This window comes from Bos javanicus, chromosome 19 (genome assembly GCF_032452875.1).
Source record: "Bos javanicus breed banteng chromosome 19, ARS-OSU_banteng_1.0, whole genome shotgun sequence".
NCBI classification, from domain to species: domain Eukaryota; kingdom Metazoa; phylum Chordata; class Mammalia; order Artiodactyla; family Bovidae; genus Bos; species Bos javanicus.
In genome coordinates, this window is record NC_083886.1 from 51,154,375 (window position 1) to 51,175,502 (window position 21,128).

The 21,128-nt window shown below is 44.6% G+C and overlaps 1 protein-coding gene across 8 annotated transcripts in view; it reads left to right on the top strand.

Moving 5' to 3' along the window:
* Positions 1-21,128, top strand: part of B3GNTL1 (UDP-GlcNAc:betaGal beta-1,3-N-acetylglucosaminyltransferase like 1) — a 132,075-nt gene that overhangs the window by 12,010 nt on the left and 98,937 nt on the right. For all 8 annotated transcript variants that reach the window (XR_009731427.1, XR_009731428.1, XR_009731429.1 and 5 more), the window contains one exon: positions 7,322-7,386. Coding sequence is in view for 4 of the 8 variants with exons in the window: in XM_061392431.1 (XP_061248415.1) it covers positions 7,322-7,386 (65 nt within the window). In the remaining 4 variants the exon portion in view is untranslated. The remainder of the gene's footprint in view (positions 1-7,321; positions 7,387-21,128) is intronic.

Below are 21,128 nucleotides of genomic sequence, written 5' to 3' on the forward strand. Positions count from 1 at the left end.
GCCTGTCTCTTAGGTAACCTGCCTGTACTGCTTTTGCCTTCCTCCCTTTTCTTCCCTTCTGTTCGTCCTTCTATCTTACTCTGTTCCTTTTCAGAGTGGACGGGGAGAAGAGAAGGGGAGGCCTTAGGTGGCTGGTCTTGTGTATTTGTGGGAGCAGCTTCTCCCATCCTGTGCTGCCTCCTGAACCTGCAGTTCTTGTGCTTCGCAGAGATGGAGGGACGGGTGGGCAGTCAGCTCACCAAACAGCAGTGGGTGGAGGAAAGACCACAGTGCAGAAGTTCTTGCCAAGCAAGGCCCCAAATTGTGGTGCTGGGTTTCCTTCCACACTGGCATCCGACCTCTTTCTGTCTCCTCTTGAGGCTCCTACAGTTTTTCAGTTGGGTGTTCAGAGCCTTGTGATCTCTTGATCCAGGTGTTGACTTGGGTAGAGAGGGAAGACTCCCAGTTTCTTTGGTTCCCTGTCATATCCAATGCCAACAGTTTATCACATTATCTTGGATTTTCTAGTTAGGCAATCTAATCCTGAATAAATATTTTAATTTTGTTTCTTTATTTCTAATTTATTCTTTATTTTCATAAGTAGTATTGGGGTAGGAAGTCTAGAAGAACAATGTGGGATCACATTAACTAGTCCTTTTATTGTGCTGGCTTAGTGGAAATGTTTGTAGTGTTTCTGTGCTACAAGCATGATATTTACTATTGCTTTCTGATAGATACTTTTATCAGGTACCTTGAGATCTCTAATTTTGTAAGCCTTCAGAAAATGAGGTGTGAGTATAGAATTTACTTAAATGTCTTTTAGATATCTGTTAAGGTGATTGTTTTTTTCTTTCCTCCTAACGTTTTTATTGTGGTAAATTACATTAATATTTTTCTTAATAATGAATCACTCTTACAGTGCCAAAATTAATCAACAGTGACAGTATAGTGTTTTTATGCAATGAAATTGATCAGCTTTCTTAAGGATTTTTACATCTGTGTACATAGAGAACATTGGTTTGTAGTTTTCTTGTGTGAGTTACATGTCTGGCTCCATCTGGGGCTTGATAATGTAGCTTCGTAAGAGCAATGACTGCATAGAACATTTCAGCCCCCCTTTGTTTCAACCTCCCCAGTAAACTAGCTTCCAGCCTGCATTTAGATGGCAGGAAAACCATTTACTTATTTTCATGAATAAATGTCTGCTTTGACGGATTGCAGATATTTTTAAAATAAAGAAAATGTGGTTAAAAAAAAAGTAGACGTATAGGAAAGTCTGCAATGAAATGTAAAAGCCCCACGCCCAGGGAGCAGCCAGTGTGTTTTAGTTCCTACTGGATTTATTTAACTCACAGAATCAGTTGATACTTGCTATGAAAGAGGAAACATTTAACCCACTGAAGGGACTTCACACTTCCCTTTCTCTTTTTTCCTCCCTCAGAGTTTTAGTTTGTTACATTTATATTGTCAGTGTTTATAATCTTCACATTCTGTTCTGTAACTCTTGTTGTTTTATATACTTGATTAATAAGTTGATTCCAACAGCTTAAACCTTGTGAAAACAGCAGTAGTGGTTTTTAAAATAAGTGACTGTTCTTCACTGCAGACCACCTAGCGGATTAGACTTGGAAGAGGAACTGAAATGAATCTGCTGCTAACCCCGTGCTGCACACTGAGGGGATTCCCAGGTGCCAAGATCTATGGAGCCTTTAAAAAACCTTCTGCTTTATTCCCTTCTATTTATATGCACGTGCCACCGTTTGTTTTTTTCCCTTCGCTTTTTATTTAGTTTTCTTTTTAATATGTTCCTTTTTCATTTCTCTGGAATACTTCTTCAAGTAGTTTTTCCATATCTGGTATGTGGATGGTAAAATATTCAGGGTATTTACATGTCTGAAAATGTCTTTATTTTGTACTATGGTTATTTGACAGTTTAGCTGTGTATAAAATTCTAGGTGGAAAGTATTTTTCCTTAGAATTTTGGAGTAATTGCCTCATTATCTTCTGGTGTCCGCTGATTCTAGTAAGAAATCTTATGTCAGTCTGATTCTTATTATTTTAAAGATATCTTTTCTGAAAGTGTGTAAGGTTTTTCTCTTTATGTTTTGAGTTTTGAAATTTCATGAAGCTGGGTCAAGATGTGGTAGTTTCTTCATTTACCCTCGTTTCTATACAGAATGATTAGCTTTGCATTCTTAGCCTTAATTGTAATCTATTGTGCTTCCAGTAGTTTGACTTTACAATTTTCATGTAAAACTTGAGAATAAGTTTATATTCCTGCACAGACTGCTAGAACTGGAGGTGGAGGCAGGACAGATGATAAGACTGGCTGGCGGACAGGTTCCTATAAGTTTTAGGAGTCGTGTCTTTCTTTAATTTTGGCTGCATGTTAGAATAGTCTAGCGGGCTTTAGGAAACCTGATGCCCAAGTCCTACCCTAAGATTTTCTTGTGTAATTTGTCTGGGGTACAGACATAGCAGGGGATTTGTAAAGAATCTTCCCAAGAGATACTGAGGTGCTAAGCTAAGTCGCTTCAGTCGTGTCCGACTCTATGTGACCCCATAGACAGCAGCCCACCAGGCTCCCCCGTCCCTGGGATTCTCCAGGCAAGAACACTGGAGTGGGTTGCCATTTCCTTCTCCAATGCGGGAAAGTGAAAAAGTGAAGGTGAAGTCGCTTAGTCGTGTCCGACTCTTCGAGACCCCATGGACTGCAGCCTACCAGGCTCCTCCATCCATGGCAGTTTCCAGGCAAGAGTACTGGAGTGGGGTGCCATTGCCTTCTCTGACTGAGGTGCATCCACTCCTTTAAAACCCTCAGGAATGTGCAGCTTCACTCTATGGTGGGCTTGGTCCTGAGGGAGTCTTGTTAGGTCCTGACACAGCTGAAGGTTTGGGGTCCTCCTGGAATAGTCCTCAGATGAGATCCAAGGGGGTGTTCGCTTTGAGATCCCATTCGGACCCAGTGGGTGACTTGCCAACACACAGGCTCGCCACTGCTCAGATCCTTTCCTGGTGAGGGGGTCAGTAGGGTTTGGGTCAGGACTGGAGCATTCAGGATAGCTCTCAGGGGAAAGGTGTGAGTGGGAGAGATAGTCCTGCTCTCTCTACACCTCTTGTCCTGTAAGCCCCCTTCTCATCTTCCTGCTTTCTCTCTGGTCCTTTCTTCCAGCGCTGGGTGGTCAGGGGACTATGTCACTTTCACTTGATGATTCTTGTTTGTGCCCCTTGCAAGTTCACGTGGTTCTCACCTGAGTTCCGGGAGGACTGTGTTGCTACCCCTGGGGGACTTGCTGATTTACCTGGAGTTCATCCCCGACCCCCGAGTTGAGCTCTCTGAGGCCTGCCCTCTAACGGGTTTAAACATCCCTGAACACTAGCTCTTAAGGAATATGGTGCACTGTTCTGTGAAGTGCGCTTATCCTCCCACCGAGGGCAACCGGGACCAGTGCCCTTTGCTTTGCCTTTTGTAGCTTCCAGCCAGTATTTTTATTTTTGTTTCTTGGGTGAATTCACCCTTCACAAGTAAAGGGTGAATGTTGGTGAAGGTGAGTTAAGAAACAGTTGGACTTTTGCAAATGAAACAAACTTCTCTCCCAAAATATGCTCCCCTGCCCTGCCTTGTGTTCCTCACAAATAGCAGCCAGTGCCCTCTACCTAGGAAAGCAGAAAACTGTAGAAAATATTTTAGAAAAAAATTAAAAATCAGAAATAATTTTAAAATCTTGGTCCTTTAAAAGAAGAAAGCTCTCTCTTTTTTTTTTTTTTCCTCCTTTTAGAAGGTTCCTATGGAAAGACTGTGTTGTTTGACATTGCACAGTGACCGCATGCAGAGGTGCCTTTTGGTGGGTGAGGGCGCCACGGTTGGGTCCACTGCACCCAACCTATGCCTTGACTTCCTTCTTTGTGAACCAGCCGTATCAGTAGTGCCCATGTGGGTGTTGGCAGGCACAGGACAAGCTGATGGGAGCAGGGATCCAGAAGAGGCCACATGTGGTGGGCCCTCAAGGAGTCTAGCAGCTGTTCGGTTATTGTCTTCTTCCTCCTCCTCCTCTTCATCATCTCGTGCACATTTTTAATATATCCCCCCAAATATTTCTTGTTTTCATTATCTTTAGTCTGTTAGAAATTGTTTATAAATCAGTTATTGTGGAACATCTGTTTCAACTTCCTTCTGAAACCTGCCGAAGAATTGATACTTTTGAACTGCGGTGTTGGAGAAGACTCTTGAGAGTCTCTTGGACTACAAGGAGATCCAGCCAGTCAATCCTAAAGGAAATCAGTCCTGAATCTTCATTGATTTTGAAGCTGAAGCTCCAGTGCTTTGGCCACCTGATGTATAGAGCTGACTCACTGGAAAAGACCCTGCTGCTGGGAAGGATAGAAGGGAGGAGGAGAAGGGGATGACAGAGAATGAGATGGTTGGATGGCATCACCGATTCAACGGATGTGAGTTTGAGCAAGCTCTGGGAGATGGTGAAGGACAGGGAAGCCTGGCGTGCTGCAGTCCATGGGATGGCAGAGTCAGACACGACTGAGCGACTGAACAGCAACAACTATGAACAACCTTTGAAGATTTTTTAAAATCAGGATGTTTTGCATCTTCCATAGTGGAATGAGAGTAAATTAAGGGCATTTTGATGACCCCTGTGATTGGTTGTATAATCTCTACTTTAAAAGCAAGTTTTGTTTTTTTTTAAAAAGCAAGTTTTATCTTCCATAATATGCTTTTTATAGAGTAGATATAACTTGAGCCACATCACCTTTGTATATATTCTATCAATAACAAAAAAGTAAATTGTAATATTGTGAAGAAATGATTCTGCTGTCTCTTTAAGGTTGGATAAGGCGAATTCGTGGGAATCCTGTGTTACACATTAATAAAATGGAGTTAATTTGATTATGTCTGAAAGGACACATTTTCCTATAATAATATTTTCTTAAATAGGCAATGTTATATCGACTATTGGATACTGTAGATCCAAAGTATCTATTTTGAGAAGTGTTGGGTATTTAAATTGGGTTAAGATTCATTTACTATTATTTCATATCATAATAGAGCAAAACATTTCTTAATAATGTGATCACTTGCTAAAATTGAAGTAAAACACAATCCCACCCTCTTCTCTCCAAGAGTAAGGAATGTTAATATCTCACCGAGGCGGGAGTTTTTCCTGCTGTGACCATGACAACCGACTCCCCTCACAAAGGGACAGGCCTCCCCAAACATCAGGCCCTGGCACAAACATTTGACTTTTCAAGGCAATAATATTAAAGCAAATTCCTTATCTTTGCCAAACACAAGACTCATCGTGAGAAACTTTCAGCTTCCTTGGTAGATGTGTTTTCCTTCATTACCCAAATTCTTGGGGTCAGTTTTTCCCCTTCTAAAACCCAATGCCAATAAAACCACTTTCTTGCTGATTTCCAAGTGATTATGAAAAGTCTCTTCCCGTTTTTTTTCGTTTTGATTCCATGTGCTGTCTCTCTGGGCCTGCCTTGCTTTGCAGTGACGATGGAGATTCAGCTCTAGCTACTAATCCATCCCCAGGGGTCAGGAGGCAGGCCCCTGCCTCCCCTTCTGTGCTTTTCCTTTGCTTGCTTGTTATACCTGTGGTTCTTTGAAATCTGTGACAGTCCCACTAACTGGTTTGGGTTGGCCAAGTTTTAGGATTAACACTGGAAATTAAGGTGCTACCTCACGTGATAATAGCCAGACACTGCTCTGGGTCATACCCTTTGACGCCCTGCGCGAGGGCCGAGGTCCATCCTTGTGGCTGCAGTGCGATTTGCTCCAGAGCGAGGCCGAGTAACGGGAGGGATCTGCTTTCTCCTCCTGCTCCCCTTACTGCAGAAAACTGGGGAGCACCTGGGGTGAGGCCTGGGGCAGACCTTTTCTGGTGTCCCCTGGGATGGCCACAGGCTTCAGGTCATCTCAGCTTTGAGTCAAAGGGATTTATTGTTTTAATTCTGCACACACCTGTTGTGCTTTGTGTGACTTTCCAGGGTGGCACCAAATCTAAGTGTCTCTGTAATGCAATTAGGGTACCGGAACCTCTTTTCTAGGGAGGTGGGAATTGTGCCCCTCAAAGGCCCCTTGGCTCCTTCTTTGGGACTCAGTGCCTCCTCTAACCTGCCCTGCCCTCGGCATGCAGACCGGGCCTGCTGTGTATTGATTTCTGCGCTCTGTTCCTGTTCTGAAGCCTTTCCTAGCTGCCCTCCCTGCGAGTGCTGTCTGTGCTCCCCATGCGGCTCACTGCCCAGTCCATCACTCGGAACCTCATTCTCTGAATTTAAACTCATGTTGCCTCTCTGACCCCCTCTGCCATGGTCTCATCTCCTCTCCATAAGCCTCCCTAGTGCTTCCCACCGTTCATTTGGCACCTTACATAGGTTTTCGGTTACCTCTCTTTCCACCTCAGTTGTAATCTCTTTGAAGATGAGGATTTTAAACCATTCATTAAAATGTAATATCCATGTAGGAAAGTACACCTATCATCAAAGTACAGCTCAGTTATTTTTCCACAAACTGAACACACCCTGCAGCCAGCTCCCTGAGGCAGAGCTGACCTCACCGGCCCTGGAAGCCCCCCCATCCCCGGGCACTGCTTCCTTGATTTCCAGGCACAGGTGAATCTGCAGCCTTTGTGCTCCACGTGCTGTCCTGGTGCTCAGCAGTGCAAGTGGCGCCGGCTCTGTGTGCGGCCAGGATGTTCATACACGTGGTCTAGTTTCTATTCCGTGAGGGGTTCTTGTGCCAGTCACGTCTTGGTGAAGTTGGGTCTGCACCTCCTGGGGGAGCTGGGGGGTCCCAGGACGTGTAGGAAGAGTGGACACTGACAGGGCCTGTAACTCATCCCTGGAACAGGTATTCAGTGCAATCTGTGCCCATGAAGCGTCTAGTCCAATGAGCTGCTGCTACCAGCCGATCTCTCTTGTGTTTGTGGCCCCATCTGTCAGGTAACTGTATCGTGACTTTTATCAGCAGAGGCTTTAGAGAAAGTGTTTCTGCCAGTTCTATTCAAGTCCTTCCATTCAGGGACATTGTAATTTTGTGTTTTAAAAATACTCCCCAGGGTTACCTTAGTGCTGTGCTGGATAGATGTTTGCCGGCTTTATTTTCCTTCTGTGAGCACGTTCTGCCTTAACACCAGTACTGGGTGGACTGTTGTCTGTCGTCATTATATTTACTGCGTCAGTTTCACCTAAATTGGTCTGAGTTTTTACTTGGCAGTGAGGAGTGTTCCTAGCTTTCCTACTGTGTACATCGCAGTAAGTTTTATGCAAGAGAATCCACTAAAACTGAGTTCTAAAAGAGCTTTTCCTTTTCTCTTTTAAACAGTCGGATATTCTAAAAATCAAGCAGTAGCACAGAGCTCAGGGTCTTACCTTTGCTTCTTGGATGCGGTAAGTAACTGTTTTATTTAAAATGTCTGACTATATGTTGGTTCAGTAATTAAGAGATATTACATTTTAGTGTAGTTCTTTAAAATCATTGTTCTAATATGTTGCAATCAGTCTCTAACGTTGGCAAGTTGTTTCAATGTAACTGCTGTAGCACCTGTTGAGGGGATTGATTTTTGATAAATGGGGTTACATAAAAGCAGAAAATTGCACAACAGAGAAACATATAAACAAAGTGAAGATAAACTAAGGAGATGTTGACAGATAACAATACTTAGAAGATTAATAGCCTTTAATAGAACTAATTCATGCAAGTTGGTGAGAAAACACAGAGTAATGAGTAGTAGATAAACAGAAAAGGACAGGAGTAGAGACTTTCAGAGGCAGATATGCAAGCAATGATTTTTAAAGATGTTACATCATTTGTGATCAAACACAAATTGAATTAGTTTGGTGCTATGTTTAAAAATGAAATTTAAACATGTAGTGTTTGGAAATGCCGTGTGAACTGGTAGCATTGACAGCATAATTTTGCATTTTGTATTAAGAACTTTAAAAAGGCTTATGCTCTGGACCCTGAATTTCACTCTAGGTATCCTTGAAGTTCTGAAAAAGATATATGTACAAAGAAGCTCTAGTGTTATTAATTATAATGGAAAATTAGTTAATGGAAACAAGTTAATACTGGACAGGAGAGTAATGGTGAAGTGAACTGTGGTCAATCTGTATGAGAAAATTACTGTAATGTTCATAAGGAATTTTTAATAACATGACAAATGATGATTGTGAGTGAAAAAAGAACCCATGATTGTATGTGTTGTGTATACTCATGTGTAGATTTTCTCTTTAGTGGCACTCTGAGAACATTTATCCGTAGGCAGTCTTCCTTGGGCCCCTCCAGGCCTGGGGGTGCAGGGTGGGCTGCACTCCTTTTGTCTGACCTCTGCCCCTGGGGCTCCTTTTCCTCTATCTCTGTTTGTTTCGTTTCTTTGAGTTTTGATCTTTGTGGTTTTACATCTGGATTCATCCTGGTGCTCCACCTCTGACACCTGAAATTGGAACCTGGGCTCCATACTTGCAACCCTTCACTTCTCTGAAGTGCAACGTAAGACAGTTGTTTTCTTCTCGTGACGGCTGTGTGGTGTCCCGTAGGTTCTGAGCAGAAATCTTAACTTATTTTCCAGTGTCCATGGTAATTCCTTTCCCTCTTTGTGAACGTAGGTCCCCAGGTCATAGGGGCACAGAACTGGATGAACCCTGACCCTGGGTTCAGGACGCATCCTGGTTGCTGGGCTGTGCATCCATCTCCTCGTTTGTTTCTGCGCCCATGTCTCTTTTGCTAACGCTCAGCACCCATAATCCTGCCGTCCAAGACTAGCGCTAACTCCTGCTCCAACCTTGTTTACACTGCCTTCCACTCCTGGCGACCAGCACACAACGCCCTGTCCCCACCCGCTGCTGAACTTTTTGGTGTCTAAGCAAATCTGAAAAAAAAAAAAAAAGCCAAGTAAAAAATTTTAGTTGTATTTAACTTTATAAAAAGGGCACCAGGCTGTATAAAATATTTTGGAACTTTGTAAGGTTATATTGTTAAGGTCCATGCATATTGTTGCACGTCATTGTAGTTCATTCTGTTTTGTTTTTGTTTTTTAATTGAGGGAGAATTTACATACAGTGAAATGCAAGATTTTCATTTTGCATCAAAATGTGAAAATGGTGTACAAAATGAGCCACGTGAGGGTTCTGACACCCGTACACACCCCTGTCACTCACAGCCGAATCAGAGCAGAAGAAGATTCCGTCAACCAGAGCTGCTCCCAGACAGGCCACACGGTGTGAGCGCCTGCATTTAGCATCCACACCACATCTCGGGCACCTGTGACTGCGAGTGCTGGTGGGCTGTTCTCTGTTTTACTCAGTGGTGTGAAGGTGCCATGCTGATGGTGCTACCACTGGTCAACATTCAAGCAGTTACTGGTTTGGGTTATTTTAATAAAAGTGCCATCAACATCACGATGAAAGTGTTCCTGTGGGTGTGTGTTCCGTTTCTCTTGGGAAGATAAAAGCTGCGGGGTTGAAGAACCACAGGTAAAGGGACCTGCCGGGGCAGTGTGGCCCATCTGTCTGCGCCACGTTCTCCCAGCACTGATGAGTCAGCCTCGGCTTCAACCCCTCTAGCAGAATCGAAGTGCATCTCATTTGTTTTCATTTACATTCCCTGATGGCTAGTGATGTTGAGCACCTCCTCATCGCTTTACGGGCCATTCATAAATCCTTTTTGGTGAGATATCGAAATCTTTGCCCATTTTTAAAAAAAATTGGATTGTCTTATTGGTTGTCAGTGTTTGGTGTGTATTCTGGATACAGGTCCTTTGTCAGATACCTGCTTCCTGAGTATTTTCTCCCCATGTGACTTGCCTTTTCATATTTTAATGGTGTCTTTTGGTAAGTAGAAGTTTTAAATCTTGATGGAGTTCAAATCATTGATTTTTCTTTTTTTATAGTTAATTTTTTTTTTCTGAGAATTCTCTGCTTACCCCAAAGAAGTTATTCTCTTGTTTTCTTTCATATTTAGAGCCATCATCCACCTTGTGTTCATTTCTGTGTCTCCTGTGGTAGGAAGCAGGGGTTAATTTTTTCATATGGATATTAAGCGGCACCAGTGCTGAAGAGACTTTGTTTTCGCGGTTGTATTGCCCCGGTGCTTTGTTGAGAATCAATTGGCCGTGTCAGTGTAGGTTTATTTCCAGACTCTCTGTTCCGTTCTGTTTCTCTATTGTCTGCAGCTCATTCATTCGTCTGCTGTACAACATTCCACTGGGCAAGCACACTGCGCGTATTCACCCGTGCTCCCACTGACGGGCACCCAGGCCGTTTCCACGCTCTTGCCCTTGTGCATAGCTGCTGGGGACGTTCTTGCACGCACCCCCTGTTGTACACACATGAGAGTTCCTCTGGGGTTCACACCCAGAAGTGAGTGCCCAGGCCTCAGGGGACGAGCAGTTTATCTACAGGAGAGGAGCTGTGCTGCTGCCACGCGGCTGGAGACGTTGTCTCTCCTGGCAGGTCACTGTGGGTCCCGAGCCTCCCCAGCACTGGGTGCCCTCAGGCTCTTAGATCTCGACCAGCAGGTGGGAGCAGACTGGAGCCTCACTGTGCTTTGATGTGTGCGCCCTGATCTCGAGCCGTGGTTGGCATCAGCCCACGTTGATTGGCCCTGTGGGTTTCCTTTCTTCATGACGTGTGTTTGCATCTTTTTGCCCACTTCCCTTTCCAACTGCGAGGAAAGTTGTAGGGATAGTACAGAAAACTCTGTTTTCAAGGCCAGCATCGCTGACCTGTTCCTCATCATCCCTGAGCCCGTCTGTGTGTATTTCCTGCAAACAAGGACATCTCCTCTGACCCAGAGCAAGGACGTCCTGCCAACAGGTGGCTGACCCTAGTGCCCACCTCCCTCACAGTCTCCGAAGGGCCCCAGAATCCATGTTGCCTTTACCTGGGAGTCTCTCGTCTCCTCATCTGGAACATTCTGCAGGCCCTCCCTGACTTTCTTCATCTTGATGTTTTCAGAGATTCCCAGGCACTTTTGTAGAATACCCTTTAAACTGAGTGATGATGTTGGGCCAAGTGTCTGTCCAGAAATCTCAGAAGGGGCAGTGCCCTCTTCTCATTGCCTCCTTGGGTACCTGTGATTTGTGCCCCAACCCTGATGAAGCCCACTGGTCACTTAATGAAGAAGGCATCTCCTATGTGGGATGGCCCACAGGGCCTCCTGCAGAGACCTCCCCTTTGGCCTGGCCTTCCTTGGGCAGGGGGTGTGGGAAATGGGCCTTGGCCCCCTGAGCACGTGCCTTCCGGGAGAAGATGATTGTGGTCTCCAGCGAACACCCAGCTTGAGCGTGACCAGTGTGTTCTGTCTCAGTGCAGGAGTGATGCCAGCGCAGCACAACCACAGCCTGTGTCAAAATGGACCGTTTCTGCAGGAAGATTGGGTTCACGAGGCCGCTTTGCTGGGGCATCGAGGCTGTATTTTGACTTGTTAGCTTCCTGGGATGCAGTCTGGTGACTGTGCCTGGACTCAGAACATATTTCACTAGGAGCAATAGCATAGCTGGGGGCCAGCTCCCATGCTGCTCCTGTACCAGAGCTCCTTCGTTCATCAGATCGGTACCTGGATGTGCCAGGTACATCGGCAGGTGCAGGGCACACAGCAGCAGAAAGACAGATGGAGACAGCGAAGGCCAAAGCTCAGGCAACTTCAGGCCCTGAAGTCGCTGCCTCCCCAGCTTCCCCTGACAGCAGCTACTGTGCCTCCGGCTCCCACACCCCCCACCCACCACCACCCCAGGCCCTGCCCTTTGTCTCTTTCTCAAGTACTTGCGTGGCCCACCGTCCCCTCTGGCTTCTCAGTGATACTCTCACCCCTCCGCATGTGGTGGGACCTGCCTGCATCGGGGATGTCCCTGCCCCTGCACTTCAGTTCTGCACGCAACATTCATCACCTTCAGTGCTGCATCCTTCATTATCGTCTTTGTTTGCCTTCCCTTGTAGAATATCAGCTCCACACTGGAGGAGTAGGGCTTGTTTTTTCCCTGATGTTTCTGAAGCACCTGGAACTTGGCAAATAGTAGATATTAATAGATGGTTGTGAAATGAATTAGTGGGGTTTGGGTTTGTGTGTTCAATATAAATGGTTACATCAGATTGAATTAGTTACTTCTATATACTTATCTTGGAACCCAGCCATCCTGTTGGCTGTCATTTCCATGGAGAGCGGTCTTGAGTGTGTTTACAGATGGATTTTCGGCACCCATCGCTGTAGTGCAGCCCTTCGGAGAACGTGCTCTTAGTAGCCGTTACAGACTGCTGCCTGGGGCCAGTAGTGCCTTTCTAGTGGGTTGGAAGGGCCACCCGGGGCAACCTCAGTGTCACTCCCAGTCCCCGATGTGTCCAAGGATATTCATCTTGGAGAGAAAGTGAGTCACACAAAGATCCCAATTATCTCAGAGGGTGTCCATCAGCAGTGTTTCTGGTGAGTGGGAAGTTGATGCCCATCCCCTCATGGGAAGGTGACGTCCTCAGGCACAGTCCCTCCAAACCTGAGAGGCAGAGCACAAAGCTCAGGGACACAGGGACTCACCCCAGAGGGAACCCATGCAAAACAGGCCTGGTGTCTCTCACGAGGGCTTGAGGGCTCTGTCTACAGCCTTCAGAGGACCCACACTTTGTGATCTGGGCACTGCCGCCAGGAATAAATTCCTACTTAGAAGGGGGTGTCTGTGTCCTTTCCTAAACATGTGTTTTGCATTTGCTTACCTCATCTTTGATTTCTTTCATCAACATCTTGTGGTTTTTCACAACACAGATCATGTACATATTTTGTTAAATTTGCACCAAAATATTTCATTTCCTTTGGAGCACCTGTTCATGAACATAGCATCTCTAATTTCTGTGTTCATTGTTAGCATCTAGAAATGTGATTATTTTATCTGTTGATCTTGCAGAACTCACTGGTTCTAGGTTTTTAGAGTAGATTCCTGAGGATTTTCTAGATGGACAGTCACATCATCTGCAGACGGTGGGCAGTTTGATTTCTTCTCCTCTGATCTCGAGGCCCTTTTATTTGCCTTCTTGCCTCATTGCTCCAGCTGGAACATCTGTCCTCTCCTGAACTGGGAGGAAGCACCAGCCTTTCACGTTGCGTGTTGTCTTCCATTCCTAACTTGCTCAGAATTTTTATCTTGTGGGCAGGTGTTGGATTTTGTCACATGCTTTTTCTGTATCAGTTGGAATTTGTTGGTTTTTAAAATACGGTTGTTACCGAAGATTTATAAGATTTTTTTCCATCTTCTTGGAATTTGGGAATTTTTCTCTGTGTGTCAGGAATCATTTCTGGAATGTGGTGAGCTCTTTTAAAATGCAGACTCAAGGTTTTTTCCAGATGAAATGAAATTTTCTGTATTGGCTGTTAATTCCTTCCTTGTGCCTTGTTTCTTCCTTTGGATTCTGGTGTTTGAATGCTGGGTCTTATCATTTGCTCATTGCCCTCTTGATTTCTGTTTCTCTATAACTTTGCATTTTATAGTTTGACCCTCCAGTTCATTTACTCAGTTGTGAGCTGTGACCACCTGTTTTGTCTTCGCCTTTGCTGTCAGAAGTTAGATGTATACTTTCCATTCCTCCACGTCCTAGGGCACCTTTGAGAGCTCTTCTTTTTTGTATCTTCCTCCAGCAACTCTAGAGGACTGCCGCTTTGTTTTGTGTCCTGGGTCCTCTCAGGTTCATTAATGGTTGTTTGTGGCTCTCTGCTCCGTTGGAGGCCGGACCACATGGTCCAGGGACCATGGCAGCAGGCGAGCCAGGAGGTGTGGGGCCTCCTGTCCTGGGACTGAGCCCTTCTGTCCACGGGTGGGTAGTCTCTGCTGGGTCTGGGAGAGACCTGTTTCCAGGTGTCCTATGTTTTTGGCCAGTTCAAAACCCAGCTCTCTCCCAGCCTCAGGGGTGAAGAGAAGCTTAATCATTTGGCGTCCCTTTTCCCTAATCCTCCCTGCAGACCTTCCTGGTGTGCCTGGGCACAACGGCCCTCCCCAGGGCATCTGCGGCTCTGCAGGCTCCTGGAGCTTGTGGTCGGTCCTGGGGCTGCTAGCCACTCTACCCGGGAGTTCCTGTGCCATTGTGGCCTTTTGCTGCACTCTGGGCTGGCCATTTGTTCCAGGAGAGACTGTCCTCATGTTCTTGGCTCTGTGCCACCCTGCCCCCACCCCGTTCACCTTTGGGTCTAAAAGGAGATGTGGGACAGGGGGGCCCTGGGCCAAGCTGAGTCCTCCCTGTGCCATGCCCACCGCAGTCTGGCTTTTTTAATTTATAGGATCAGAGAAGGAACTGGGTTACAGAATCTGGTTGGGGGAAGAGGGGTCTTTTAAATAACTGATTTACAGGTGACTGGAAAAGTGATTTCAGCCTCTTTTGCCGTTAAACATTTTTTCCAAACTTCTGATAAGTGGCAACATTGACTGGTGTAGATATTAGTGGTTTGTATTTCTATTTCCCCTCCAGTTCTTCCCTGCGCTTGTGGGGAGGGGGAGGAATGTGGACACAGAAGGGAGAGAACTGAGTGCCTCCCGCCACGTACCTCCTGGGAGTGGAACACGAGGCCACGCACTTTACTTTGAGGTTTCTTGAGAGCACAGCTTTTGACCACAGGGCATGGTGGTTACCACAGGGCTACTGAATAATGTTATTTTCACTATATTTGGAATGGCATCCTTGCCAGTAACTTATTAAATGCAGATGTTGCCAACAGAGTGAGGAAGTTTGTTTTTCCTGTCTCTACAACATATGCCGCCTTACTTTTTAAAAAAATTTACTGAAGTATAGTTGATTTACAATGTCGTATTAATTTCTACTATACAGCAAAGTAACTGTATATTTATATATATATATTCTTTTCCATTATGGTTTATCACAGAATATTGAATATAGTTCCCTGTGACCACCTGATTTTTCTGTTTGACTTGACAGTTTTAGTATGGGATCATTCAGAAAAGAATATTATTATCAGCTAGAGAGAATCTGCTACAGCTTGAGAAAACAGTTGAGAAATGTGCTTTCAGGTCTGGAACAGGTGGAGGCTGCTGCTTTCCCAAGCGTGCCGCCTGGGAATTTCAGCTCCACAGGTAAGGGTTGCTGCCCCTCAACCCCAAGCGGAAGACACGTTGCTGGGAAGCCCCAGGAGAGGGGCAGCCAGGCCGAGAAGAGCCAGAGCATGAGGCGCTGGGGACCCTCCAGCTCCCGTCTCTTGGCATCTCGCTGTCCCTGAGTCCTCTCCCCTGCCTTATAGCTGCTGGTGCAGAGGAGGTTGTGTGTTTTCATGTGAATATGTTTATAATTGAGCTGAACGTCAGTGGTTTTCACATCAAAGATACTTCTGCCATGTTTTAAAGTTATACTTTGATTTGAAAACCACTGACGTTCAGCTCAATTATAAACATCTAAACACACCACTCACTTTCCTTTCTGCTCCCCCTTGCCTCTTCTTTCCTTAGAGAAAAATTGTGGACTTGGTTGGACCCAAGACCTGAAGGGTATTACTTAGCTCAGGAGCAGGGCCGTGTGCTTTAGTGATGGCTGTTTCCCAGGAAGCTCAAGCAGCACCCCTGGGAAGTAGATTAGGCCCTTGGTGTATTAAGGAGGGGAGAAAGGGGTGACCCCTTATTTGATGGCAGCTGCAAATTGGTAAAGATCCATGTGTGTAGAGTCTTCTACTTCTGTTCTTTGAAAGAAGAGATAGTCCTTATTCTTAACACTTCTGTTCAGAAGGGTTTTTCTTGAACAGAGGAAAGACATAAACGAGTTGAAGAAAGACCTGAGAAATCTTGGCACCTTGCTACTTACACTTCCTCAACGTCAGCCACTCGGTGCCCTACATATTTTTGTTTTGTCGCCACCATAACCTGTTGTGCTTGGAAAGCTATAGTTCTTGCCAGGTGCCACTGAACTTGGTGTTTTAAAAGAGAAGATGCTTCAGACACTGAGCTTTTGAGATACTTTTTATTTGTGCAGAGTGTTTTCATTTTAAGGCTTGGGGAAGGGAAGTGACCCAGGTATTTGTTGGGCTGCTGCTCCCCAGCACTGGTTCCAAAACCTGCTGGCCAGGGAGAGAGCCTGTTAGAAATGCAGATTTGGGGCCCGTTGCTGCAGGGGCTCAGACTCCAGGTCTTCTCAGCAGACCTGGCTTTAAGGAGCTCCACAGTGGTTCTTCTGTATCCAGCCCAGATGGCATGCATGTTTCTACTATCAAGTAGGTCGGTGCTGGACTGTGTTGTCCCAGGCGCTTTATCCACGGGGCTCCCGAGGTCTGAGTGGTCATCTTGTCCACTGCTGTGTCTGGCCCTTACTGCCAGTTTCACTGTCCCTCTCTATCTTACCAAACTGCGGGCACTGTGAAAGCAGAGGCCTCTCTGCCTCCTGCAGTAGTGTCCTGGGCCCGGTGGGCACTAAATTCCAAGCTCCCGCCCTGCAGAGCCTACCACTAGGGTGGACTTGCGGAGAAGTGGCAGAGTTGTAAGGAAAGATGGTGTGGATTCCACCCCAGAGAGGGCGCGGTCTGCTCTGCATGCGTGTGCTCTGGGCAGACCAGGACCACGGACAGTGCCAGGCGTGTCCTCCCCCTCCAGACTCCCTCTGCCCGCCTTCCTGCCAATCTCCTGCTGGTCGGAGGGGATTCTTGTCTTTTCTCCCAATTAAAGGGAATTCCTTCCTCCACCCACCCAGGACAGAGCAAGAAGCAGGGGCACGGGCATTGGCAGCACTTAGGTTTTGGGTTCTGTTGGGAACGCTGTCAGCAGAGGGAAACGCACAACTTGAATTTTTGTGTATATAGTAAAATTGCATGTTTGATTCTAAGTTATTTTTGTGCTTTTCTTATGCTGTAATTATAGCTGTTGAAAAATTATATATGCATATTGATGGAGACTAGAAGGGAACTTAGGATGGTGAAAATAGTATGTTCAGAGGATGATGATATTGTGTAATATATAATACTGAGCATTTCTGGTATTCCTGCTGTGGAGCTTGTGCAATAAACCCAGAATTATAATATTTTCGAAAAGTGCCATGGAATGAACTCAGATTCATTTTTTTCTAAACACTGAGTGTACTTTTTGGTGGGTCCCAGCAGCCTCCGTCGATGGTTGTGCATCAGATAGTTGCAGCTTCTGTGCTATCACAGGAGATGAGCGCACATCCTTCTGCTCCACCATCTTGACCCGGAAGCCCAACGCTGAGTGTACTTTGTTAGAGACATTATACTTTAAAAGGGCTTCCCTTGTGGCTCAGCTGGTAAAGAATTGGCCTTCGATGCGGGAGACCTAGGTTCAGATCCCTGGGTTGAGAACATCTCCTGGAGAAAGGAAAGGCTACCCACTCTAATATTCTGGCCTAGAGAATTCCATGGACTCTATAGTCCATGGGGTCACAAAGAGTTGGACATGACTGAGTGACTTTTACTCACTTAAGAATCAGTATTACTGGAATAGTACTTACATATAATAAAGTACACTCATTTAAGTGTACATTCCATGGGTTTGACAAATGTATACACACATATAAAAGCCAACTTAGTCAAGTTTAGAATGTTTCTGTTGCCATAAAAAGTTTCCTCATGCCTCTTTGCAGTCATTCTCCCATGCCTTGAAGCAACCACAAATGTGATTTCTTTAGGTTAGTAATCTAATTATATTATCTGTTCTTTCAGTACGTTAGGTTTTTTCTCCCGTTCTAGAACTTCATGTCGGAGAAGGCAATGGCAACCCACTCCAGTACTCTTGCCTGGAAAATCCCATGGACAGAGGAGCCTGGTAGGCTGCAGTCCATGGGGTCGCTAGGAGTCAGACATGACCAAGCGACTTCACTTTCACGCATTGGAGAAGGAAATGGCAACCCACTCCAGTGTTCTTGCCTGGAGAATCCCAGGGACGGGGGAGCCTGGTGGGCTGCCGTCTATGGGGTCGAGCAGAGTTGGACACGACTGAAGTGACTTAGCAGCAGCAGCAGAACTTCATGTAAATGGAATCATACAATATGTACTCTTGTGGTTGGCCTTTGTTGGCTCAGCATATGTTTTTGAGATTTATCAATATTGTTTCTTATACCAATAATTCAGTCTTTTTATTGCTGACTAGTGTATCCTAATGCATGGATAAACCACAAATTGTTGATCTGTATAGTCATCCATTGATGGACGTTTAGGTGGCTTCCTGTATTTGGCTATGATGAGTGCAGATGCTATGAAAACTTGTGTACAGGCCTTATCATGAGCATATGTGCTCATTTCTCATGGGTAAATATCTAGAGATAGATTGCTAAATGATACAATACATGTATATTTAACTTTGTGAGAGACTACAAAACTGTCTTACAAAGAGACTGAATCATTTTACACTCTCCCACCAGCAGTTTGAGAGACTTCCAGTGGTTTCGTGTTCTTCCAACACTTGGAATTGTCTATATTTTAAATTTGAGCCCTTGTAGTGCACATGTGTTTCTGTCTCATTGTTTTGGCTTGCATTTCCCTGATAACTAAATATGTTGAACATTTATTTGGGCGCTTAGTGATCATGCTGGAGAATCCCAAGGACAGCAGAATCTAGGTTGCTTCCATGTCCTAGCAATTGTAAAAAGTGCTGCAATGAATATTGGGGTACATGCATCTCTTTCAACCCCATAGCAGCTATAGTGATAAAGCTGCAGTGTCATTTTATTGGGAAAAAAAAAATCAGGTATTGTAAATCCTCCAACTTTGTTCTTCCTTTTCAAAGTTGTTTCAAATCTCTTTAGCTCTTTCAGGATTTCCGCAAAATTTTAGAATCAGCTTGTCAAGTCTGCTTGGATTTGTTATTGAAATTGCATTGAATCTATAGTTCTGTTTGGGAATCTTAATATTGAATCTTCTAATCTATAAACATGGTATATCTGTCAATTGATTTGGGCCTTCTTAAGTTTCTCTCAGAAATATTTTGTAGTTTTTGATATACAGGTCTTACATAAATTTAACAAAATACTTCCCAAGTATTTTATGTGTTTTGGTGCTAACAAAAATGGTTCATCTCCCAGTTTCATTGCTATAAATATACTATTAATAGATTACCTTATTTGTTTTAGTTGGTTTTGTCTTGCCTTCTGTTTTTTCCATTAAGAACTCAGTGTTTAGTGACCATGGTATCTGTGAGTAAAGACTCTGCCTCTTTCTCTCTGGTCCACATGTTTTTCTTCTTTGTTCTTGGCCCACTGTCTGGGCTGGAACACCCCCATGCAATGTCAAATAGGAATGGTTCTCGTGACAGTCCTTGTCGTGTTCAGATTTTTATTTGTTTCATCATTTACATCATGGGGAAAAAAGCACACTTAGAGAGGAGCATAAAACACAAAAGTACAGCTCAGTAAATCATCACACAGTGAATGTTTCTGAACTAGCATAGAAAATAGCCACCTCAGCAGCACCTTTCTTGCCCTTTCACAGTTACCTTCTTCGTCCTCCCCAAAGCTAAATATTGCCCTGCCTGTTTTGGAAGACTTTATAAGTGGAATCATGTATAATCTTCCACGTCTGGCTTCTCCCACTCTGTGGCTTGTCTTTTCACTCTCTGAAAGCTGTCTATTGATGAATAGAATTCTTTAAGGAGTTTGATTTAGTAATCTTTTCCTTTATGGTCAGTGCTTTTTGTCTTCTTCATGAGTTATTTTCTCTTACCTGAAGGCCCTGAAGTTATTCTTTAATGTTCCAGATGCTTTTTTTTTTTAACCTTTTCTATTTTGATGTAAACCCCACTTGAAATTGATTTTGCTTATTTCTGTTTAACGTATAAACACAGCACATAAGTGCACAGTCTGTTGAGTTTTGAGGAAGTGAACGCTCCAGTGCAGCCAGTGGCCCAGCCCAGGAATGGAACATGGCCGGTGTCACACATGCCCCCTGTTCCTTGTCAGTAATTCCCCTCCTCTTCTCCACAAGACAGCTGGGATACTAACACCGTAAGTTAGTCATTTGACCTTTATGTGATTCATCATGTGTTCTGTGCCTGCCTTATCTCACACAACATTACATTTTGGAGACTAGTTCACATTATTTTGTGGAATGGAAGTCACTCCTTTTCATTGCTATGTAATATTCCATGATACGAATGTGCCCAGTTTATCCATTCTGCTGTTTGGACACTGGGGTGTCTGAGTCATGTGCCAAGAAACCCTTGTGCTTATCTCTTGTCACATGTACAGAGGCACGTGTAGGGATGGGACTGGGGTGTCCTCAGGTGCCTGTGCTGTGTTTTGCTGGTTGCTGCCAGGTTCCCATGGAGGCTGGTCAGTTTGCACTCCCTCTAATGAACAGATATCCTGGCCGATTTGTATCCTTCCTTGCAGCTCTGTGAGCTGACTTTAGCCCAGCGTGAATGTGAGTGTGGCCTGTTTCTGGCCTCTGTGTTCTGTCTGGTTGGGTTGTCAGTCTGTCCTTTTGTCTGCTGACACAACAGTGTAGCTTTATAGAACGTCTGATTTCACGCTGTATGTTCTCTTGTTCATCTATGTAGTGGTTGGGACTAGTTTAAAAAATCTTTTTGCATTGGATAGATGTTAGCGTAATTTTGTTCATTTTCACAAAATCTGCTTTGAGTATTTTGATTGGATTATATTGAAGCAATAGATCAATTAGGTGAGAATAGCTTCTTTACAATATTTAGTCTTCCTAACAATGACTATATGTTTGTTGGTTTATTTAGATCTTCTTTAATTTATCTCGATAGCCATGAGTAGTTTTCATACAGAGGGCTTACAGTCCTTTGTTAAATTAATTCCTTGATATTTGATTTAAAAAAACACATTTTTATCAGCTCTCTTGAGATGCAGTTCACATAAAATCCACCCATTTAAAGTGTACAATCCAACGGTTTTTGGTATATTCACAATGTTGTGCAACTGTCACCACAGTCTAATTTTAGACTTTTTCCATCACCACAAAATTAAACCCCGTACCTATTAGTAATTACCCCTCATCCCCCCAGCTCCCATCTGTGGGCAGCCACTAGCCTCCTTTCTGTCCCTGTGGATTTGCCTGTTCTGGACATTTCATATAAATGGAATCTACATCATGTGGTCTCTGTGAATGGCGTCTTTCACTTGGCGTGATGTTTTCAAGGTTCGTCATGTTATAGTATGTGTCAGGACTACATTTCTCTTTATTGGTGGGTAGC